Below are 16,548 nucleotides of genomic sequence, written 5' to 3' on the forward strand. Positions count from 1 at the left end.
AGTACAAATTAAGAGCATTCGCAGATGACTTAGTATTGACGCTACAGGAGCCAGAATCTAGTACTAAAAGGGTTTTAGAATTAATTCAAGAATTTGGTCAGGTGGCAGGATTTAAACTGAATAAGTAAAAAAACCAAGGTTTTAGAGAAAAATTTAACACCGATTGAGAGAGAGAGGTTTCAGAATGAGACAGGCTTGACAGTGGTTAAGAAAGTGAAATACCTGGGGATTAATATGACAGCCAAAAATGGGAACTTATTTAAAGACAATTATGAAAAATGTTGGACGGAAGTGAAAAAAACTTAGAAATTTGGTCAAATTTGAAGCTTTCACTGCTAGGCCGTATTGCTGCGATAAAAATGAATGTATTGCCTAGAATGTTGTTTTTGTTTCAAACATTGCAAATTGTGGACAAGATGGACTGTTTCAAGAAGTGGCAGACAGATATTTCTAGATTTGTCTGGCAGGGCAAGAAGCCCAGAATAAAATTTAAGATATTAACTGATGCAAAGGAAAGGGGTGGATTTGCCCTGCCAGACTTTAAACTTTACTATGAATCAGCAGCTTTTTGCTGGTTGAAAGAATGGCTACTTCTTGAAAATACAGACATTTTGGATTTAGAAGGTTTTAACAATGTATTTGGATGGCATGCATATCTGTGGTATGATAAGGTCAAAGCACATAAAGCATTTAAAAATCATATTGTCAGGAAAGCACTGTTTAATGTTTGGATAAGATACAAGGACTTATTGGAAAATAAAACCCCAAGGTGGCTGTCACCGATGGAAGCGAAAGCTCAGAAAAAGCTCAATATGGAGGTCAAATGGCCGAAATATTGGGAAATTTTGGAACAAGATGGAGATAGACTGAAATTGCAGAGTTTTGAGAAACTAAAAAACAAAGTGCGAGACTGGCTTCATTATTATCAGATAATGGAGGCATACAATTTGGACAAGAAAATTGGCTTTCAGGTGGAAAAATCAAAATTGGAAACAGAACTGTTAGAACCCAAAACTAAAAATTTGTCAAGAATGTATAACTTGCTGTTGAAATGGAATACTCAGGATGAAACGGTGAAATCTGATATGATTAAATGGGCACAGGATGTTGGACATAACATAATGATGGCTGACTGGGAACAGTTATGGACCACAGGTATGAAGTTTACGGCATGCAATGCCTTAAGAGAGAATATTATGAAAATGGTATACAGGTGGTACATGACCCCAGTCAAGCTTGCAAAAATCTATCACTTGCCCGATAATAAATGTTGGAAATGTAAAGAAACTGAAGGTATATTCTTTCACCTTTGGTGGACGTGCCCAAGGATTAAGGCTTTCTGGGAGATGATATATAATGAAATGAAAAAGGTATTTAAATATACCTTCTTGAAGAAACCAGAGGCCTTTCTCCTGGGCATAGTTGGCCAATTGGTGCCAAAGAAGGACAGAACTTTTTTTATGTATGCCACAACAGCAGCAAGAATACTTATTGCAAAGTACTGGAAGACACAAGAGCTACCCACTCTGGAAGAATGGCAGGTGAAGGTGATGGACTATATGGAACTGGCGGAAATGACTGGCAGAATCCGAGACCAGGGAGAAGAGTCAGTGGAAGAAGATTGGAAGAAATTTAAAGACTATCTACAGAAATATTGTAAAATTGATGAATGTTAGAATGATGTTGGATAGAAATTAAGTGGTTTTCAGCTGTAATATTATAAGGGAATATGAAAAATGGATTATTTAGGTAAAAATTTAATGTCATAATATTTTAAAATTAAAGACTAGGATAAACAAAGAGGGTAGGCATTTGCTGAACCAACAAACCGAATTGGAATACAAAAAAGGGAGGCGTGAGGAGGTCCGGGAAATAAGCTAATGAAAAATAAGTAATGGAAAGATGGAGTTGATTTTAACTATTTTTTATTTTGTATTTTTGTATTTTTTTATTTTTTTATTTTTTCTTTTGTAATACTTTGAAAATCTTAATAAATATCTTATAAAAAAAATTTAAAAAATTTCACCAGTCTTTTGTTTTACAACTTGAACATGTGCAGTAACCATCAGCTCACATGGCCGTCATGGACTCGAAAGTGGCATTGACCTTGCCTTCTGAATCAACTCTGAATCGATCATCACTCACCTGTACAAAACCAATTTCTGATCTGGTCATGGTGATGATATACCCATAAACCTCAGTTGTCACCACGGTCACATAGGACACTGCTTTGTTCCCCCGGTTTTCATTCTTGGCAAAGATATGGAAAGATGGGAGTCCAAAGGTTTCAGCACGTGTCTTGACAAAAGTGTAGGTGCAAGTGCCTTGGAAGTCATACTTGCGTCCGTCAAAAGTGTTGTAGTGCGGGTCACCCATTGCCCAGCAGGTAGCATTAGAGGATGGCACACAGTGCGGTTGACCATTTATCATCTTGCACACCATGCCTCTGCGGCACAGCACATTGCTACAGGTGAGTTCTGGTTCAGCTAAGGACAGGAGGGAGGAAGTTATTTGCCAGCACTGTGAACCAATTAGAATTCATACAAAGTTTGCTACCACTTTGAAGATTTAGCAAAGCTTCATATTTTTAGTTTCAAACACTTTTTCAGATCTTGAAACTATTAAATTAATCATGCTGATTAATATTATCGCAACAATGGAAACTTTTTAACTTGGATGCCGTATTGCACATTCCTTCATCTACTATCCCTAAACTCAGTTGCTTTCAAAATTATGAGCATTATTTTTAAAATAAATGAGGAGAATAAAAATTATTGCAAGCAAAAGGGTCAAATCTCTTAAATCTTACTATAGGTCTACAATCAATGACTGATACCTGCACCACATTGCCCCCTAGTGCTGCTCCTTCTTAGTGAGACTAGGCATTATTTATACTAGGAATGGGGAACCTTTGGCCCTCTCTATGGTTTTGGACTCAAAGTCCCATCAACCATAACAAGCAAGGCCAATGGTCAGGCATGAAGGGAACTGGAGCCCCTTGACACCTGGTGGGACACAGATTCCTCATCCCTGATTTAAACAGAAGACATTTCTTTTCCCTCTTACTCTGAAAGGGGGCATTGACTGAGATTAGAAGCCCAAGTGAATTACCCTCCCCCATGAACCTGGCACTGGCAGAAGGGGTCCCACAGCTGTATGTGTAGCCATTTCAGTGCTGAGGGGGATGCTACCCACTTCTGAATGTCCTCCCACTCTCTGCAGCATGAATCCCCACATAGGGTACAAGCTTTTTGAGTTGTCTTCTGGAAATTGGTAACAGAAGGGTCCTGAGGCTACTGAGAGGCTGTAACCCCTGCATGCCAGAAAGAAAGTCAAGGCAGGGGGAAGACCAAGCTGGCCCCATCAATTAGCCAAAGAAGCAACGGGTGCTTGCTTCCCCCCTCCCTACCTTAAAGCATACAGTAGCACCTTGGTTGTCGAACTTAATTCATTCTGGGAGTCCGTTTGACTCCTGGAACTGTTCGAAAACCAAGGCGTGGCTTCCGACTGGCTGCAGGAGCTTCCTGCACTCAATCGGAAGCCACAGAAGCCGCGTCAGATGATTGACTTCCAAAAAACGTTTGCAGACTGGAACGTCTACTTCCAGGTTTGCGGCATTCAGGAGACAATGTGTTCAGGAGTCAAGCCATTTGACAACCAAGGTACCACTGTGCTCAGCTCTACCTATCTGTGGTCCTGGAACTGCAGAATGGAACAGAAAGACACCCTAACCCCAACCATTGGCCGAAGGAACAAGAGCCTTCAACTGCTATTGAAGAAAGAACACTAGAGTGGAGGCTGACCTAGTGGGGCACAAGGGTCATTGCCCCGCCAACCTGAGTCTGCCCTCAGCCAGCTTCCACTTGCCTCCATTCTTAATTGCATCTAGTCCAGAGGATGGCTCTGAGTGTCACCTTCCTCCTTACTCTCAGTGTAGCATTTGTATAACTCAAAAGCGAGAAGGATGGGGACTAACCTCGAGTTAGCTTGCCCCACCTGTTATTGATTCAACTCCACCTACTATTGGCCTCTCTGCCTTCTGTCTCCACCAGTCCCAATGGACTCTGGCTGCCACTGCTAGCAAGGGAAGATGTGCCTGGTCTGAACTGGATATAAGCACTCTCTAGTAACTCCTTACCTTGCTCTTACCTTGAAGAACCAGTCTGCCCTTTCTAACTTTTCCCTCTGCTTCCCTTTCTTTGTCTAATGGGTGTCAGAGCCCTCATGTATTTTATTATTATTCCTTGTCTTAAAAGCAGGATAAAAAGACATCAAACACATGGATAAGCTTTGGAACCTTCTACTTACGGTCTCTGCCGGCACCACACGACCCATAGCCATTCATATTTGCAATGCCCACACTGATGACGCAAAAATGGGACAGGGGGTTTGCCACTATGTAGGGCACAAGTATATCTGGCAGGTCATATCTCCCCCAAGAGTACTCTGAGCCAGGAACGGGTCTCCACTTCACTCCGCTCAGAAGATTCTCATTCACCGTGAGACCACCAGTCTCCAAACTCTTCACCACCAAAAGAATAGAGTTCTTAAAGCCGACTTGCCCATTCACATTGTACGAGAGGCTGTAACTTTCAGTGTCTGGAATCCCTATCAAGAAGGTGTCGTAGCTAAAAGACCGGGTGCTCCCACCATTACTATAGAGGAGCACCTGTACCGGAACATCGGCCGAGAGGTAGATTGGGGTTTGGGGTGAGATCTGAATCTTCTGGATCTGCCCACGTCCCAGGCTTTTCGTCTGCTTTGATGTACCCATCTGGTAGGTCAGGATGGTGGCTTGGGATGCTGAGACATAAAGGGTGTCAGTTTTGGTCTGCCAAGGTATAGGAGGGGCCACAAATGTCTTCCCCCAGTTGGACACGGGCAGGAGCTGCTCAAAGACATGGTTGCATTTAGTGTACCTCCACGAACAGGCATGGCCGGACAGGACAGCCACTGGTAGCTGAGAAACAATCCTAGTGCCGGAGAGATCACCTTTTCCTTGCAACTGGACTCCAGTGAAAGCATTTAGTTTCACACTCAGTTTACTTCCTGCGGTGTATGTTTGCCCATTGAAGGTCACTGGGCTCGTCAGGTGGATAACGACCACATTAGGTCCCTGGGTGGTTAAGACAGCAAACTCTTGTAAATATTCTGTAGGGCCTATGGCAGGGCCCACAACATAATGCTCAGTCCCTAAACTGCTCACAGGGTAGAGCAGAGCAGTTTCTGTGCTGTAAGGCTTGGAGCTCAAGGACACCACCGACACATCTTTGTCGGACTGGATCTGGACAACGCTAGAGAAAACTTTGCTGCCGATGATTTCCGCAAAATTTGGGAGCTCAACTTGCACCATCTTCCCCTTATCGACAGTGAGCCTTCTTTTAAAGTTCTTTTCCTGCGGGCAGCCTTCACAAGGGACAGAGACTGTCACGGTGGTCGAGTCAGAGTAAGCGATGATCTGCACTTCAAGCTTGCCTTGCTTGGCAATATTCTGCATAAAGGAGGTGGCAAAATGTGTCCCAAAGCTCCTACCGAGGCAGGTAACTATAAGGGCAGGCAGAAAAGAGAGTGAAGAAGAGGGTGGTAAAGGATATTGTAAGGTTAGACATGCTGAGTTAGAATGATCTCAGTCTCCTCCAGCCTTCTGTTTGCAATATCAACCTCTCAATGTATTCCCTTGCCCCCTAAAATGAATGCTCTCATCCAGGTCTTCATCTAGCCAGGACAAGGGCTGTGTACTCCCACTGAGGTAGAAATGGATGGCTCTGGTCCACATCAATTTCTCATGTGTTCATTTCTAAGGATTTGTAAGAGCCACATTTCATTCTAGGCAACTTTCTGAGGGCCCCAGGGCAGGCTGGGCTGGGCCAGAGGCAAATGTGGGCAGAGCAGCAAATGTAAATCTTACCCTTCCACAGTAGGCCAGTTTCTACGCCTGCTCACACACCCTTCTCTATCCTACATCTAGACGTGAGCCAGAGGAGCATGGGGCTTCAGTAAGCTGCTCAGCTGAGGCACAGAAGGCTCCCCATGCCACAGCTGAGGAGCCTCAACAAGTCTCTGGCTAGCAAGGAGACTCTCCCCAGTACCCAAAGAGATCCTCATTTGGCTCTGGGGTTGGTCTACTGAGTGAGTTCCAGCACCTTTTTTCTACCTAGGTTTAAGGTGCTGGTTTTGACCTTTAAAGCCCTATGCAGCCTAGGACCCATGTACCTATGGGACTGCCTCTCCTGGTATGTCCCGCGGAGGACCTTAAGGTCCACAAATAGCAACACTTTGGAGGTCCTGAGTCTCAAGGAGGTTAGATTGGTTTCAACTAGGGCCAGGGTCAGCACTGGCCCCAGCACTCTGTCACAAGAGACTAGGGCCTTGCGGGACTTGACATCTTTCCGCAGGGCCTGCAAGACAGAGCTGTTCCGCCTGACCTTTGGTTTGGACTCAGTCTGACCCTTATGTTTCCCTCCCCTTATGGTCTTGATTTATCAGCTACTTTAAAATGAGACTGCATTTTAAATTGCATTTTAACCTGTATTTTAAATTGGGGTTTTACTGTGATTTTATTGGTGTTAGCTGCCCCGAGCCAGGGAGGGCGGGGTATAAATAAAATTTTATTATTATTATTATTAGCAAAAAGAGAGAGAAAGCACTGGGAATTTCTATGTTTCCTAGATAACTGGAGTGTTTTAACTCCTATAGCAAGGGTGTCAGGGGACCTTATGTTACAACTTATACAACAGAAAATAATATTTAGAAGTTATCGGACTCCACTGCATTTGTATAGAAAAGGATATTCTAAGACATCATTTTGTTGGAGCTGTAATAAGTGTAATGCTTCTTTATAACATATGTTTTTATAATGTCCTATACTTGTGTGGTGGGACGATGAGCTGCTTGTGTGTAAAATCCAAGTCCCTCAGAGTTTGGTCAAGTTTGCAAACCTCTGTCTGTAACGGAGCCCCTTAAACATGGCTCCGTCAGTCGCTGGCAGATTCCGACAGTGGTTGCTTTCGGAATCGCTTCCAACATAAAAGCTCCTTAACGGAAACACGTCTTCTGGACTCTCTGCGTGACAGTTTCCGGCGAGGAGTGGGTGTCCCTACAGGAGGTCCTGAAACCTCCCCACTGTTTTCGCTGGAAGTGTCTCTGAGCCATCCCTCCAGCTCCCTTTCCCTCAGCTCAGCTCCTCTCCCCCTACTGGTTCCCTCTTCAGCTGCTGAGTCTCTCCCAACCTGTGTGAGCCCTTTCACTTCCCTTCCTTCCGATGGCAGTTCCCTGACATCCACCTCCCCTCCAGGGCCCCCTTCATCCCCTCTCGCCCCCTCCTCTACGGGCGGTGAGGAGGCAAAACCCCGGAATGAACTTCCTTCATCTTCCGATGTCCCGAACACTTCTCTCCACCTGTTGCGGTTCCTGGTCTCGAAGTACTCCTCCTCCTCAGAGTCCATCTCCCCTTCCCCTTCCGATTCCGAGAACCCTTCCAACTCCTCCTCCTCATCGGTGGTCCCAAAGTATTCCCTCCGGAACCTCTCCACAGGCTGAGGTTTCCTTGGGAACCTTTGATGGAACGTTTCTATCAATACCTCGTCATTGATATCTTCTGCCATTACCCAAGTGTTTTCTGACTCCGGTTCTCCTTCCCACGCTACCAAATACTCCACCTGATCCCCCTTCCACCTGGCGTCGAGGATTTCTGCCACATGGCTGCTGCATTCCCTTTCTTCTATGACCGGTCCCTGAGTGGCCATCCCTTCTCGTCCCCCCTCATACGGTGACAGTAACGACCTGTGAAATACTGGGTGCAGTTTCATGTGGTTGGGTAACCGGAGCCTGAAAGCCACTGGGTTGACCTGTTGAATGACCTCAAAGGGACCCAATCTCCTGGGTCTTAATTTCTTACAACCTCCTTTGAACGGCAACCCTTGAGTTGACAGCCACACCCTATCTCCCACCCTTATGGTTTCACCTTCCCTTCGGTTCTTGTCTGCCTGCCTCTTGTATTCTTCCTTCGCCCTTTCTAAGTTGAGCTGGAGCTGACGATGGATTGCTTCCATTTCTTCTACAAAATGCTCGGCTGCCGGGACGCCCCATCTCTCCCCTTCTCCCCCTGGGAAAGCCCTGGGATGACACCCATAATTAGCCAAGAAGGGGCTCATCCCTGTGGACACATTCTCGGCATTGTTGTAGGCAAATTCCGCCAGCGCCAACTTTTCTACCCAGTCATTCTCTCTGTCATTGACATAACACCTCAGGTATTGCTGGAGGACACCGTTTGCTCTTTCCGCCTGCCCGTTGGTTTCAGGGTGCCGGGCAGTCGAAAAGTTGACCTCCACCTGCAGTAAGCTCATGAGCTTCCTCCAGAACCTGGAAGTAAATTGTTTTCCTCGGTCTGAGACCACCCTCAATGGCACCCCGTGCAACCTAAAAATGTGTTCTACAAATAACTTCGCTGTCTCTTCCGCCGTGACTGCATGCGAGCAGGCTACAAAGTGGCACATCTTTGTTAGTAGGTCTACCACCACCATGATGGCTGTTTTCCCCTTGGACTTCGGCAGATCAGTCATAAAATCTATCGACACTGCCTCCCAAGGTCGTTCTGGGGTTGGTAAGGGTTCTAATAGCCCCGCCGGTGCCCGCCTCTCCCCTTTGGCTCACTGGCATTGCTCACACCCTCTTACATACTCCCGTACATCTTCCCTCACCTTAGGCCACCAAAATTCCCTGGTGACCAACCACATGGTTTTGTGTTGTCCAAAATGCCCCGCCGTGGGGCTGTCGTGCAACTGCTTGAGTACCCTCCCCCTTAAGTCTCCTTCAGGGATATACAGTGCCCCTTTGTAATACAAAGCTCCATTTCTTTCCTCGAAACCCCCTGGTTCCTCTCCCTCACCCCTAAGACCTCTGAGCTTATTCTGGGCGTATTCATCATTCTCTGTTTCCTCTACCAGTTCTCTTTGTCCCACCAATGCGGCCCCACACACCCAGCGGTCCTCTGGGATGACATGTCTCTCTTCGGGTGCTCCCTCCCCCTCCAAATATTCAGGTTTGCGTGAGAGAGCGTCCGCCCTAATGTTCTCTGGGCCTGGCACGTAACAAATCTCAAAGTTAAATTTGGAGAACTCCTGGGCCCATCTCACTTGCCGTTGGTTGAGCACTCGTGCCGTCCTCCAATACTCTAGGTTCTTGTGGTCAGTGCACACTTGCACCTTATGTTGTGCGCCAATTAGCAGGTGCCTCCATCTCCGGAACGCCTCATGAATGGCTAGTAGTTCTCGGTCATACACCGTGTAGTTCCTCTCGGATTTGTTCAGCTTTCGCGAAAAAAAGGCACACGGTCTCCACTCTGACTCCTCCTTCCCTGGCTGCAGAAGCACCGCCCCAATCGCTCTGTCTGATGCGTCAGTTTCCACTCTCATCGGTTTTTGTAAATCCACATGCAGGAGTTGTTGTTCCGAGGCGAAGGCCCTTTTTAGTTCCTCAAATGCTCGCTCCGCCTCCTCAGTCCAAACGAACTTCTTCTTACTGCTGAGACAGTCCGTAATGGGCGCCGTCAGGTGGGCAAAGTTTCGGATGAACTTACGATAGAAGTTCCCAAATCCTAGGAACCTCTGCACATCCTTCCTTGTTTTGGGTGTTTTCCATTCCAGCACCGCCTGGACCTTGCCGGGATCCATGGCCAATCCCTTGTCTGACAGGCGATACCCCAGGAATTCCACCTCCTTGGTATGAAACTGACACTTCTCCAGTTTCACCCACAGCTGGTTAGCTTGCAGCCTGCTCAACACTTCTCTGACGTCTCTCACATGCTGCTCCTCATTCTCAGAATACACCAACACGTCGTCTAAGAAGGCCACACAATTCTTGTAAAGCAAAGGCCCCAGGACGTGGTTCATAAACGATTGAAAGCATGCGGAGCCTGCTTGTAGGCCGAAGGGCATAACTAAATATTCAAATGCCCCTAAAGGGGTGAACATGGTGGTTTTCCATTCATCCCCCTTCCTTATTCGTATCAGGTTGTACGCCCCCCTTAGGTCCAGCTTTGTGAAAATCTTTCCCTTCCGCACCCTTGTCAAAATGTCGTCAATCCTGGGCATAGGGAAAGCCACTGGTTCTGACACTGCATTTAAGGCCCTGAAGTCACACACCAGCCTCGGCTTGTTCGTGTTTTTTTTATCCACAAAAAACACTGGGCTGCCCCCCACCGCCCTGGACTCTCTGATGAACCCTCTCTTCAGGTTCTTGTCAATGAACTCTCTTAGCTCCTGCATCTCTCTGTCTGACATGGCGTACAGCTTGCCTACAGGGAGCTGTGCCCCAGGGAGTAAATTGATTTGACAGTCAAAGGGTCTATGCGGAGGTAGTTGGTCAGCTTCCCTTTCGCTGAAGACGTCGCGGAGATCTGCGTATTGTCGTGGTACCTTCACGTTCTCCGTTACTTCAGTCCCTGCTAGGGTGGCTTGGGCCCCTGCCAAACCCTTTCCCTCTTTGCAGTGTTCTAAGCAATGTGCTGAACCAAAAGAAACCACTCTCTGATGCCAGCCCACCAGCGGATCATGTAACGCTAGCCAGCTCATCCCCAATATAATGGGAGCTCCTCCCAAGGTGGCCACATTAAACGCTATCAGTTCGCTGTGCCTTGCCACCTTCATTATCATTGGGACTGTCTGCAAGCTGACTTCTCCTCCCAACAGCTCCCTGCCATCGATCGTGGTCACCTGCAGGGGGTTGCTTAAAGGGATCGTCTGTATCTGGTGTTCAGCTGCAAACTCTTTGCTCATGAAATTGCAGGAGCTGCCTGAGTCCAACGGCGCCTTTATCTTTAGAGGGTGTCCGTTTGGCAGCTCTAGCGCCACTTCTATCACTAGGGCGGGTTTAGGAGGTTCTGGCGTGGGCACTTTCACTGCTCTTTGGCCTGGCTGCTGTGCCCCGACGGTGGCAGCCAGGCGTTGGCTTTTACTTGCTCCGGTATTTCTTCCTCTCTTCCCTCCACAGCTCCTACCATCCCTTGCCATTCCTTCCTCTGGGGGCAGACTCTGGCAAAGTGACCTGGCTGTTGGCAGAGATAGCATTTCCGGGCGCCTTTTCCCTCCTTCTTTCCCCCCTCACTGGGCTTTGAAACTGCGCGCGCGCGCGCTGTTCCGATTTCCATCGGCTCTGCCGGCGGGAAAGTTGGCTCTGGAATGTCTGGAATGCGTAACTCCTTCCAACGTTCCCCCTTCCCTTCCCGCCTCTCCAATGCTCTCGCCTCCTGGCGCGCTCCTATGGTCAGCGCTGATTTGGTCAGCTGGTCCATAGACTCCGCCCTGGGCGCCCGGGAAAGTTCGTCTTTCACAGCCGAAGAAAGCCCTTCTTCAAAGAGCATTTGAATGGGTTCCGCCGATAGATCCCACCCCAATTTATGGATCAACATGGTGAACTCAGTCCAGTACTCACGGACAGATCGGCTCCCCTGTTTGCAAGCCATTAACTGTCTGCGCACCACTCCCTGTTCAATATCGCTGGAAAACATCAGATCCATGGCGCGAAAGAACTTCATCGTGTCCTTTAGGACGTCACTATTCGCTGCCATCAGGGGTCTAACCCAGTCTCTCGCCCCCTTTTCAAGATGCCCAATCACGAAAGCCACTCGTGATTCCTCGTCAGGGAATTCATCAAACTGCAGATTGAGGGCATATTGCATCTCTGTCCGAAAGCCATGATAGTCTTTGGGCTCCCCCCCAAACTTCTGCACCAATCCTGGTACCTTTCTGGCGAGCTGGGTGTCTTTCCCCTTTTTGTCTGCATCCTGAGCCCTCCTCTCCTCAAGCCTCGCCGTCTGCAGCGCTAGCTGGACCTCCAACACCCGGTACCTTTCTTCCAGGCTTGGACCCGCTCCAGCTCCTGCTTCTCCAGTTCCGGCTGGGTTGCTCATGATGCCTTCTCCTGCACAAGCTGCTCACGGAGACTGTCGGAATGCTGTGGTGGGACGATGAGCTGCTTGTGTGTAAAATCCAAGTCCCTCAGAGTTTGGTCAAGTTTGCAAACCTCTGTCTGTAACGGAGCCCCTTAAACATGGCTCCGTCAGTCGCTGGCAGATTCCGACAGTGGTTGCTTTCGGAATCGCTTCCAACATAAAAGCTCCTTAACGGAAACACGTCTTCTGGACTCTCTGCGTGACAGTTTCCGGCGAGGAGTGGGTGTCCCTACAGGAGGTCCTGAAACCTCCCCACTGTTTTCGCTGGAAGTGTCTCTGAGCCATCCCTCCAGCTCCCTTTCCCTCAGCTCAGCTCCTCTCCCCCTACTGGTTCCCTCTTCAGCTGCTGAGTCTCTCCCAACCTGTGTGAGCCCTTTCACTTCCCTTCCTTCCGATGGCAGTTCCCTGACATCCTGGTAAGTTTTGGGGGGAAGTCATGGATTATATAAATATGACTGTGGAAAAAGCTAGAATTTTCAAAAGATAATATTCTTTTGAACTGTGTGCCTACTGTAGGGAATTTGACAACCAGACAGCGTAAATGGATTCTCTATGGCCAAAAGACCGATAATGCTGCATTGGAAAGATAAATATAAAGCTCCATTTATTCAATGGATTGAAGACCTGACTTCACTTCCCATTTATGAATGGGTTGCTTATAGACATAGACTCTGCAACGACAAGTATACTGAAATTTAGAAGTCATTTATACAAAAGGCAGTAGGTTAAAAATGGTCATTTTTAACTGTTAACAATTGTAATAGCGGTATACTATTTTCTTTTTTCGCTTTTTCTTCTTTTCTTCAGGTTTTTCTTTTTTAAAAAAGCATCTGTTTCGTAAAGAAAAAGAAAGAAAGAAAGAAAGAAAGAAAGAAAGAAAGAAAGAAAGAAAGAAAGAAAGAAAGAAAGAGGGTTCTGTCAAACCCCTAACTGAAGATTGTAGGTAGTGAACCTGGGATCTTCTGCAAATGTTTTATCATTAAACCACAGCCTTCCTCTTTCCTCCTGAAACATTCCAGCAAACATTTCCTCTGCAACCAAGTTCTCCTCTTCTACCAGATACTCACGTCAGTGGTGGAGCGTGTTTTCATATCATTCGGGGCAGGGGCATAGCTACTGGCTACGGCATCCGGAGCGGTAGGGGCTGGGCGATCTGCCCACGAGGGCGCCGCCACGATCCCACCTCCGCAAACAGCGCATGGCACCACTGCTGCTGTCCACGCGTGGCACTGCTGCTGCGATCCGTGCACAGCACTGCTGCCGCAAACCCGCCACCACAATCACGGCAGTGGCAGGGGGGTGAGCGCCGCTCCACCGATCCGCCCGGAGGATTTTGTCACCCTCCCCCAGGGATGGCACCCGGGGCGGTGCCCCCCACCCACCCTCACCTTCCTCCACCAGTGACTGGGGGGCACACATTTCGGGGGGCAGAGTGTGACGGGCAAACAGAGCTGCCATGCACTAGCCCAGCCTGAGCCAGAGCAACACCAGCCCCGAGCTACTTTGCGAGGCTGGAATGATCCCAGCTTTGCAAAGTGCACCTGGCCCTGCAGCGCTTTGCGAGGCTGGGATCTCAGGGAGGGTGGCGTGAGAAGAATGCCATGCACCCTTTGATCCCAGACTCACCTTTGAGGGCCTGGGATCGAAGGGTGCATGGCTGTCATGTCCTCCTCCCACCGCCCTCCCAAGCCAGCTCCATGGCGGAGGGCTGGCTCAGGGAGGGTGGCATAAGCAGCACACTCCCAAGAAAAATGTTCCTGGGATGCTCACCCCAGTAAGCCCTCTCTGCTATGCCCCTGACTCACATTTATCTGCTAGAAAACTGAGCAGCCTCCCTGTTTTCCCTATACCTCCATCACCCCATTTTCTTTTCTCTTGGAAGCTCCCAGGTGCCTGTTGGGCCATTGGGAGAGAGAGAGAAATATTATTTGCCTTCTAATTACAAAAGCATATTGTTCTCCCACCTGTTTTCTTCAGTTCGAAGCCATTGCCTCCATTCTCATTAATACTCACCCCAGAATGCTGAGCTCCAGACCCAAAGGCAGATGAGGAAGAAGCTTGTCCTCCCCATGGCTGGACAAGGAAAGAGAGAAGAAATCGTGTTTGGATATTATTTATTTTTGTATTATTTCACCAGATATATATATATACCACTTGATTGTAGAAAAAGACCTCAAAGGCGTTTACAGAAAAGATAAAATATAAAGCAACAGAATTATTACTTTTTTAAAAATACAACCATGATTTAAGACATACAGAAAGTTAAGACTACAATAAAATAGCCTAAAACAAATTAAAACTCATACAAACTGGACAGGCTTTCCTAAATAATAGTATCTTCAGCAGGCACCCAAAAGAATACGGTGAAGGAGTCTGCCTGATATCAATAGGCAAGGAGTTCCAACGTTTCAGTGCTGCCACAGTAAACAATCAAGTTCTTACAGATGTGGTGTGAGTATTACGCGGCACCTGTAAAAGTGAGAATTCTGCCGATTGAAGTGGTTGAGTGGGTATATATGGGGTAAGTTAATGGGGTATGGAGACTAGAGCTTATGGGGCACTGTCCTCAGCCAGACCCTGCCTGCCGGCCTTCATATTTGCAAGCAGAAGAAGAAGAAGAGTTTGGATTTGATATCCCGCCTTTCACTCCCTTTAAGGAGTCTCAAAGCGGCTAACAATCTCCTTTCCCTTCCTCCCCCACAACAAACACTCTGTGAGGTGAGCGGAGCTGAGAAACTTCAAAGAAGTGTGACTGGCCCAAGGTCACCCAGCAGCTGAATGTGGAGGAGCGGGGAAGCGAACCCGGTTCCCCAGATTACGAGACTACCGCTCTTAACCACTACACCACACTGGCTCTCAGTATCCTCCTTCTTAGTCTTGGTTTCCCCTTCTAGAACTCCACAGGGAAGGAGATGGGGACAAATCTAACAGCAATCAGTTCCGTCTGTCAATATTTTTGCCTTCGCCCGTTAGCCTCCCTGCCTTTGCCGATCCAATCACAATAGGCATCAGCCACCACTAAACATAGCTAGTTTATTATAGTTCCAACCAGGGGTCAGCAAACTTTTTAAGCAGGGGGCTGGTCCACTGTCCCACAGACCTTGTGGGGGGCCGGACTATATTTTGGAAAGAAAAAAAAGTGAATGAATTCCTATGCCTCACAAATAACCCAGAGATGCATTTTAAATAAAAGGACACATTCTACTCATGTAAAAACACACTGATTCCCAGACTGTCCGTGGGCTGGATTGAGAAGGCGATTGGGCCGGATCTGGCCCCTGGGCCTTAGTTTGCCTACCCATGTTCCATGGGTGTGTCACACTGCTGTCACCTCCCAGAAGTTCCTGTGAACTTATCTCCAAAGAGTCTCTCCACCTTGGCACGTAGGAACAAAACACTCCTGAGGCTCCCTGAAGACTAACTTAAGAACCCAAGAAGAGCCTGCTGGATCAGGCCAGTGGCCCGTCTAGTCCAGAATCCTGTTCTCACAGTAGCTGAACAGGTGCCTGAGAGAAACGGGCAAGCTGGATATGAGTGCCCAAGCACCTGCCCACCTGTGTTTCCCCACACCTGGAATTAAAAACTACACTCTCTTTGACATCGCCATTGTGGGTAGTAGCCACAATGTAGTAGATTTGGCTAATCCCCTTTTAAAGCCATCCAAGATGGCGGCCCTCCCTGCCTCCCATGCAAGCAATTAAGGGTGTCCATTATAGTGGTGGCTAGATTGTGCCTCCCCAATCCCCTTAAGCAAGAGCCGACTTCCCCGACTAAAGACTAAGGGTGTCCTTCAGGAAGGTTAAGTCCATCCATGGCCAGCATGAGCCATATGCTTCTGGAGACCAGTTCCTGAGGAGCACAAGTGAGGAGAGTACCGTTGCACACAGGTCCTCCCTGCAGGTTTCCCATAGGCATCTGCTGGGACCCATGAGACCAGGTTGTTGGGCTAGATGGGTGTTTAGCTTCATCTAAAATAGGATGGGGCTGTGCTGAAGGACAAAGGAAGTTAAGGAGAACAGTAAGAAACTCTGTAGCTCCTTAAAAGACCAATAAAGCTATGTTGTTGCATTTGCTTCTATAGGCTCAGGGGCGCCAACCTGGATAAAATATTGGGAGGGGCGGTAAGCCCTGCCTCACATAATCGATCACAAGACATGGCACATGCACACCATTTGAATGGCAAGCCCCTGGCCCCCCTCAAATATTTAATGGGGGTGTGAAGGGACCTCAGCCCCTACAAGCTGGATCCTATGTACAGTGGTGCCTCGGGTTAAGTACTTAATTCATTCCGGAGGTCCGTTCTTAACCTGAAACTGTTCTTAACCTGAACCACCACTTTAGCTAATGGGGCCTCCTGCTGCTGCCGCACCGCTGGAGCACAATTTCTGTTCTCATCCTGAAGCAAAGTTCGTAACCTGAAGCACTATTTCTGGGTTAGCGGAGTCTGTGACCTGAAGCGTATGTAACCTGAAGAAGTGTGCATGCACACGAAAGCTCATACCAAGAACTAACTTAGTTGGTCTTTAAGGTGCTACTGGAAGGAATTTTTTTATTTTGACTATGGCAGACCAACACGGCTACCTATCTGTAACCGTATG

The 16,548-nt window shown here is 47.8% G+C and overlaps 1 protein-coding gene across 1 annotated transcript; it reads right to left on the reverse strand.

The window, feature by feature from the left end:
* Positions 1-2,070: 2,070 nt before the first annotated feature.
* LOC308483176 (IgGFc-binding protein-like) lies at positions 2,071-13,408 on the reverse strand (the record flags this gene model as incomplete). Its single annotated transcript, XM_081016762.1, has 3 exons — positions 2,071-2,486; positions 4,309-5,544; positions 13,339-13,408. The coding sequence occupies 3 exons, from the start codon at positions 13,406-13,408 to the stop codon at positions 2,071-2,073; spliced, it is 1,722 nt and encodes a 573-aa protein (XP_080872888.1).
* Positions 13,409-16,548: the final 3,140 nt, after the last annotated feature.

Source organism: Podarcis pityusensis (assembly GCF_964106645.2).
Source record: "Podarcis pityusensis genome assembly, chromosome: 8".
In the NCBI taxonomy this organism is placed as follows: domain Eukaryota; kingdom Metazoa; phylum Chordata; class Lepidosauria; order Squamata; family Lacertidae; genus Podarcis; species Podarcis pityusensis.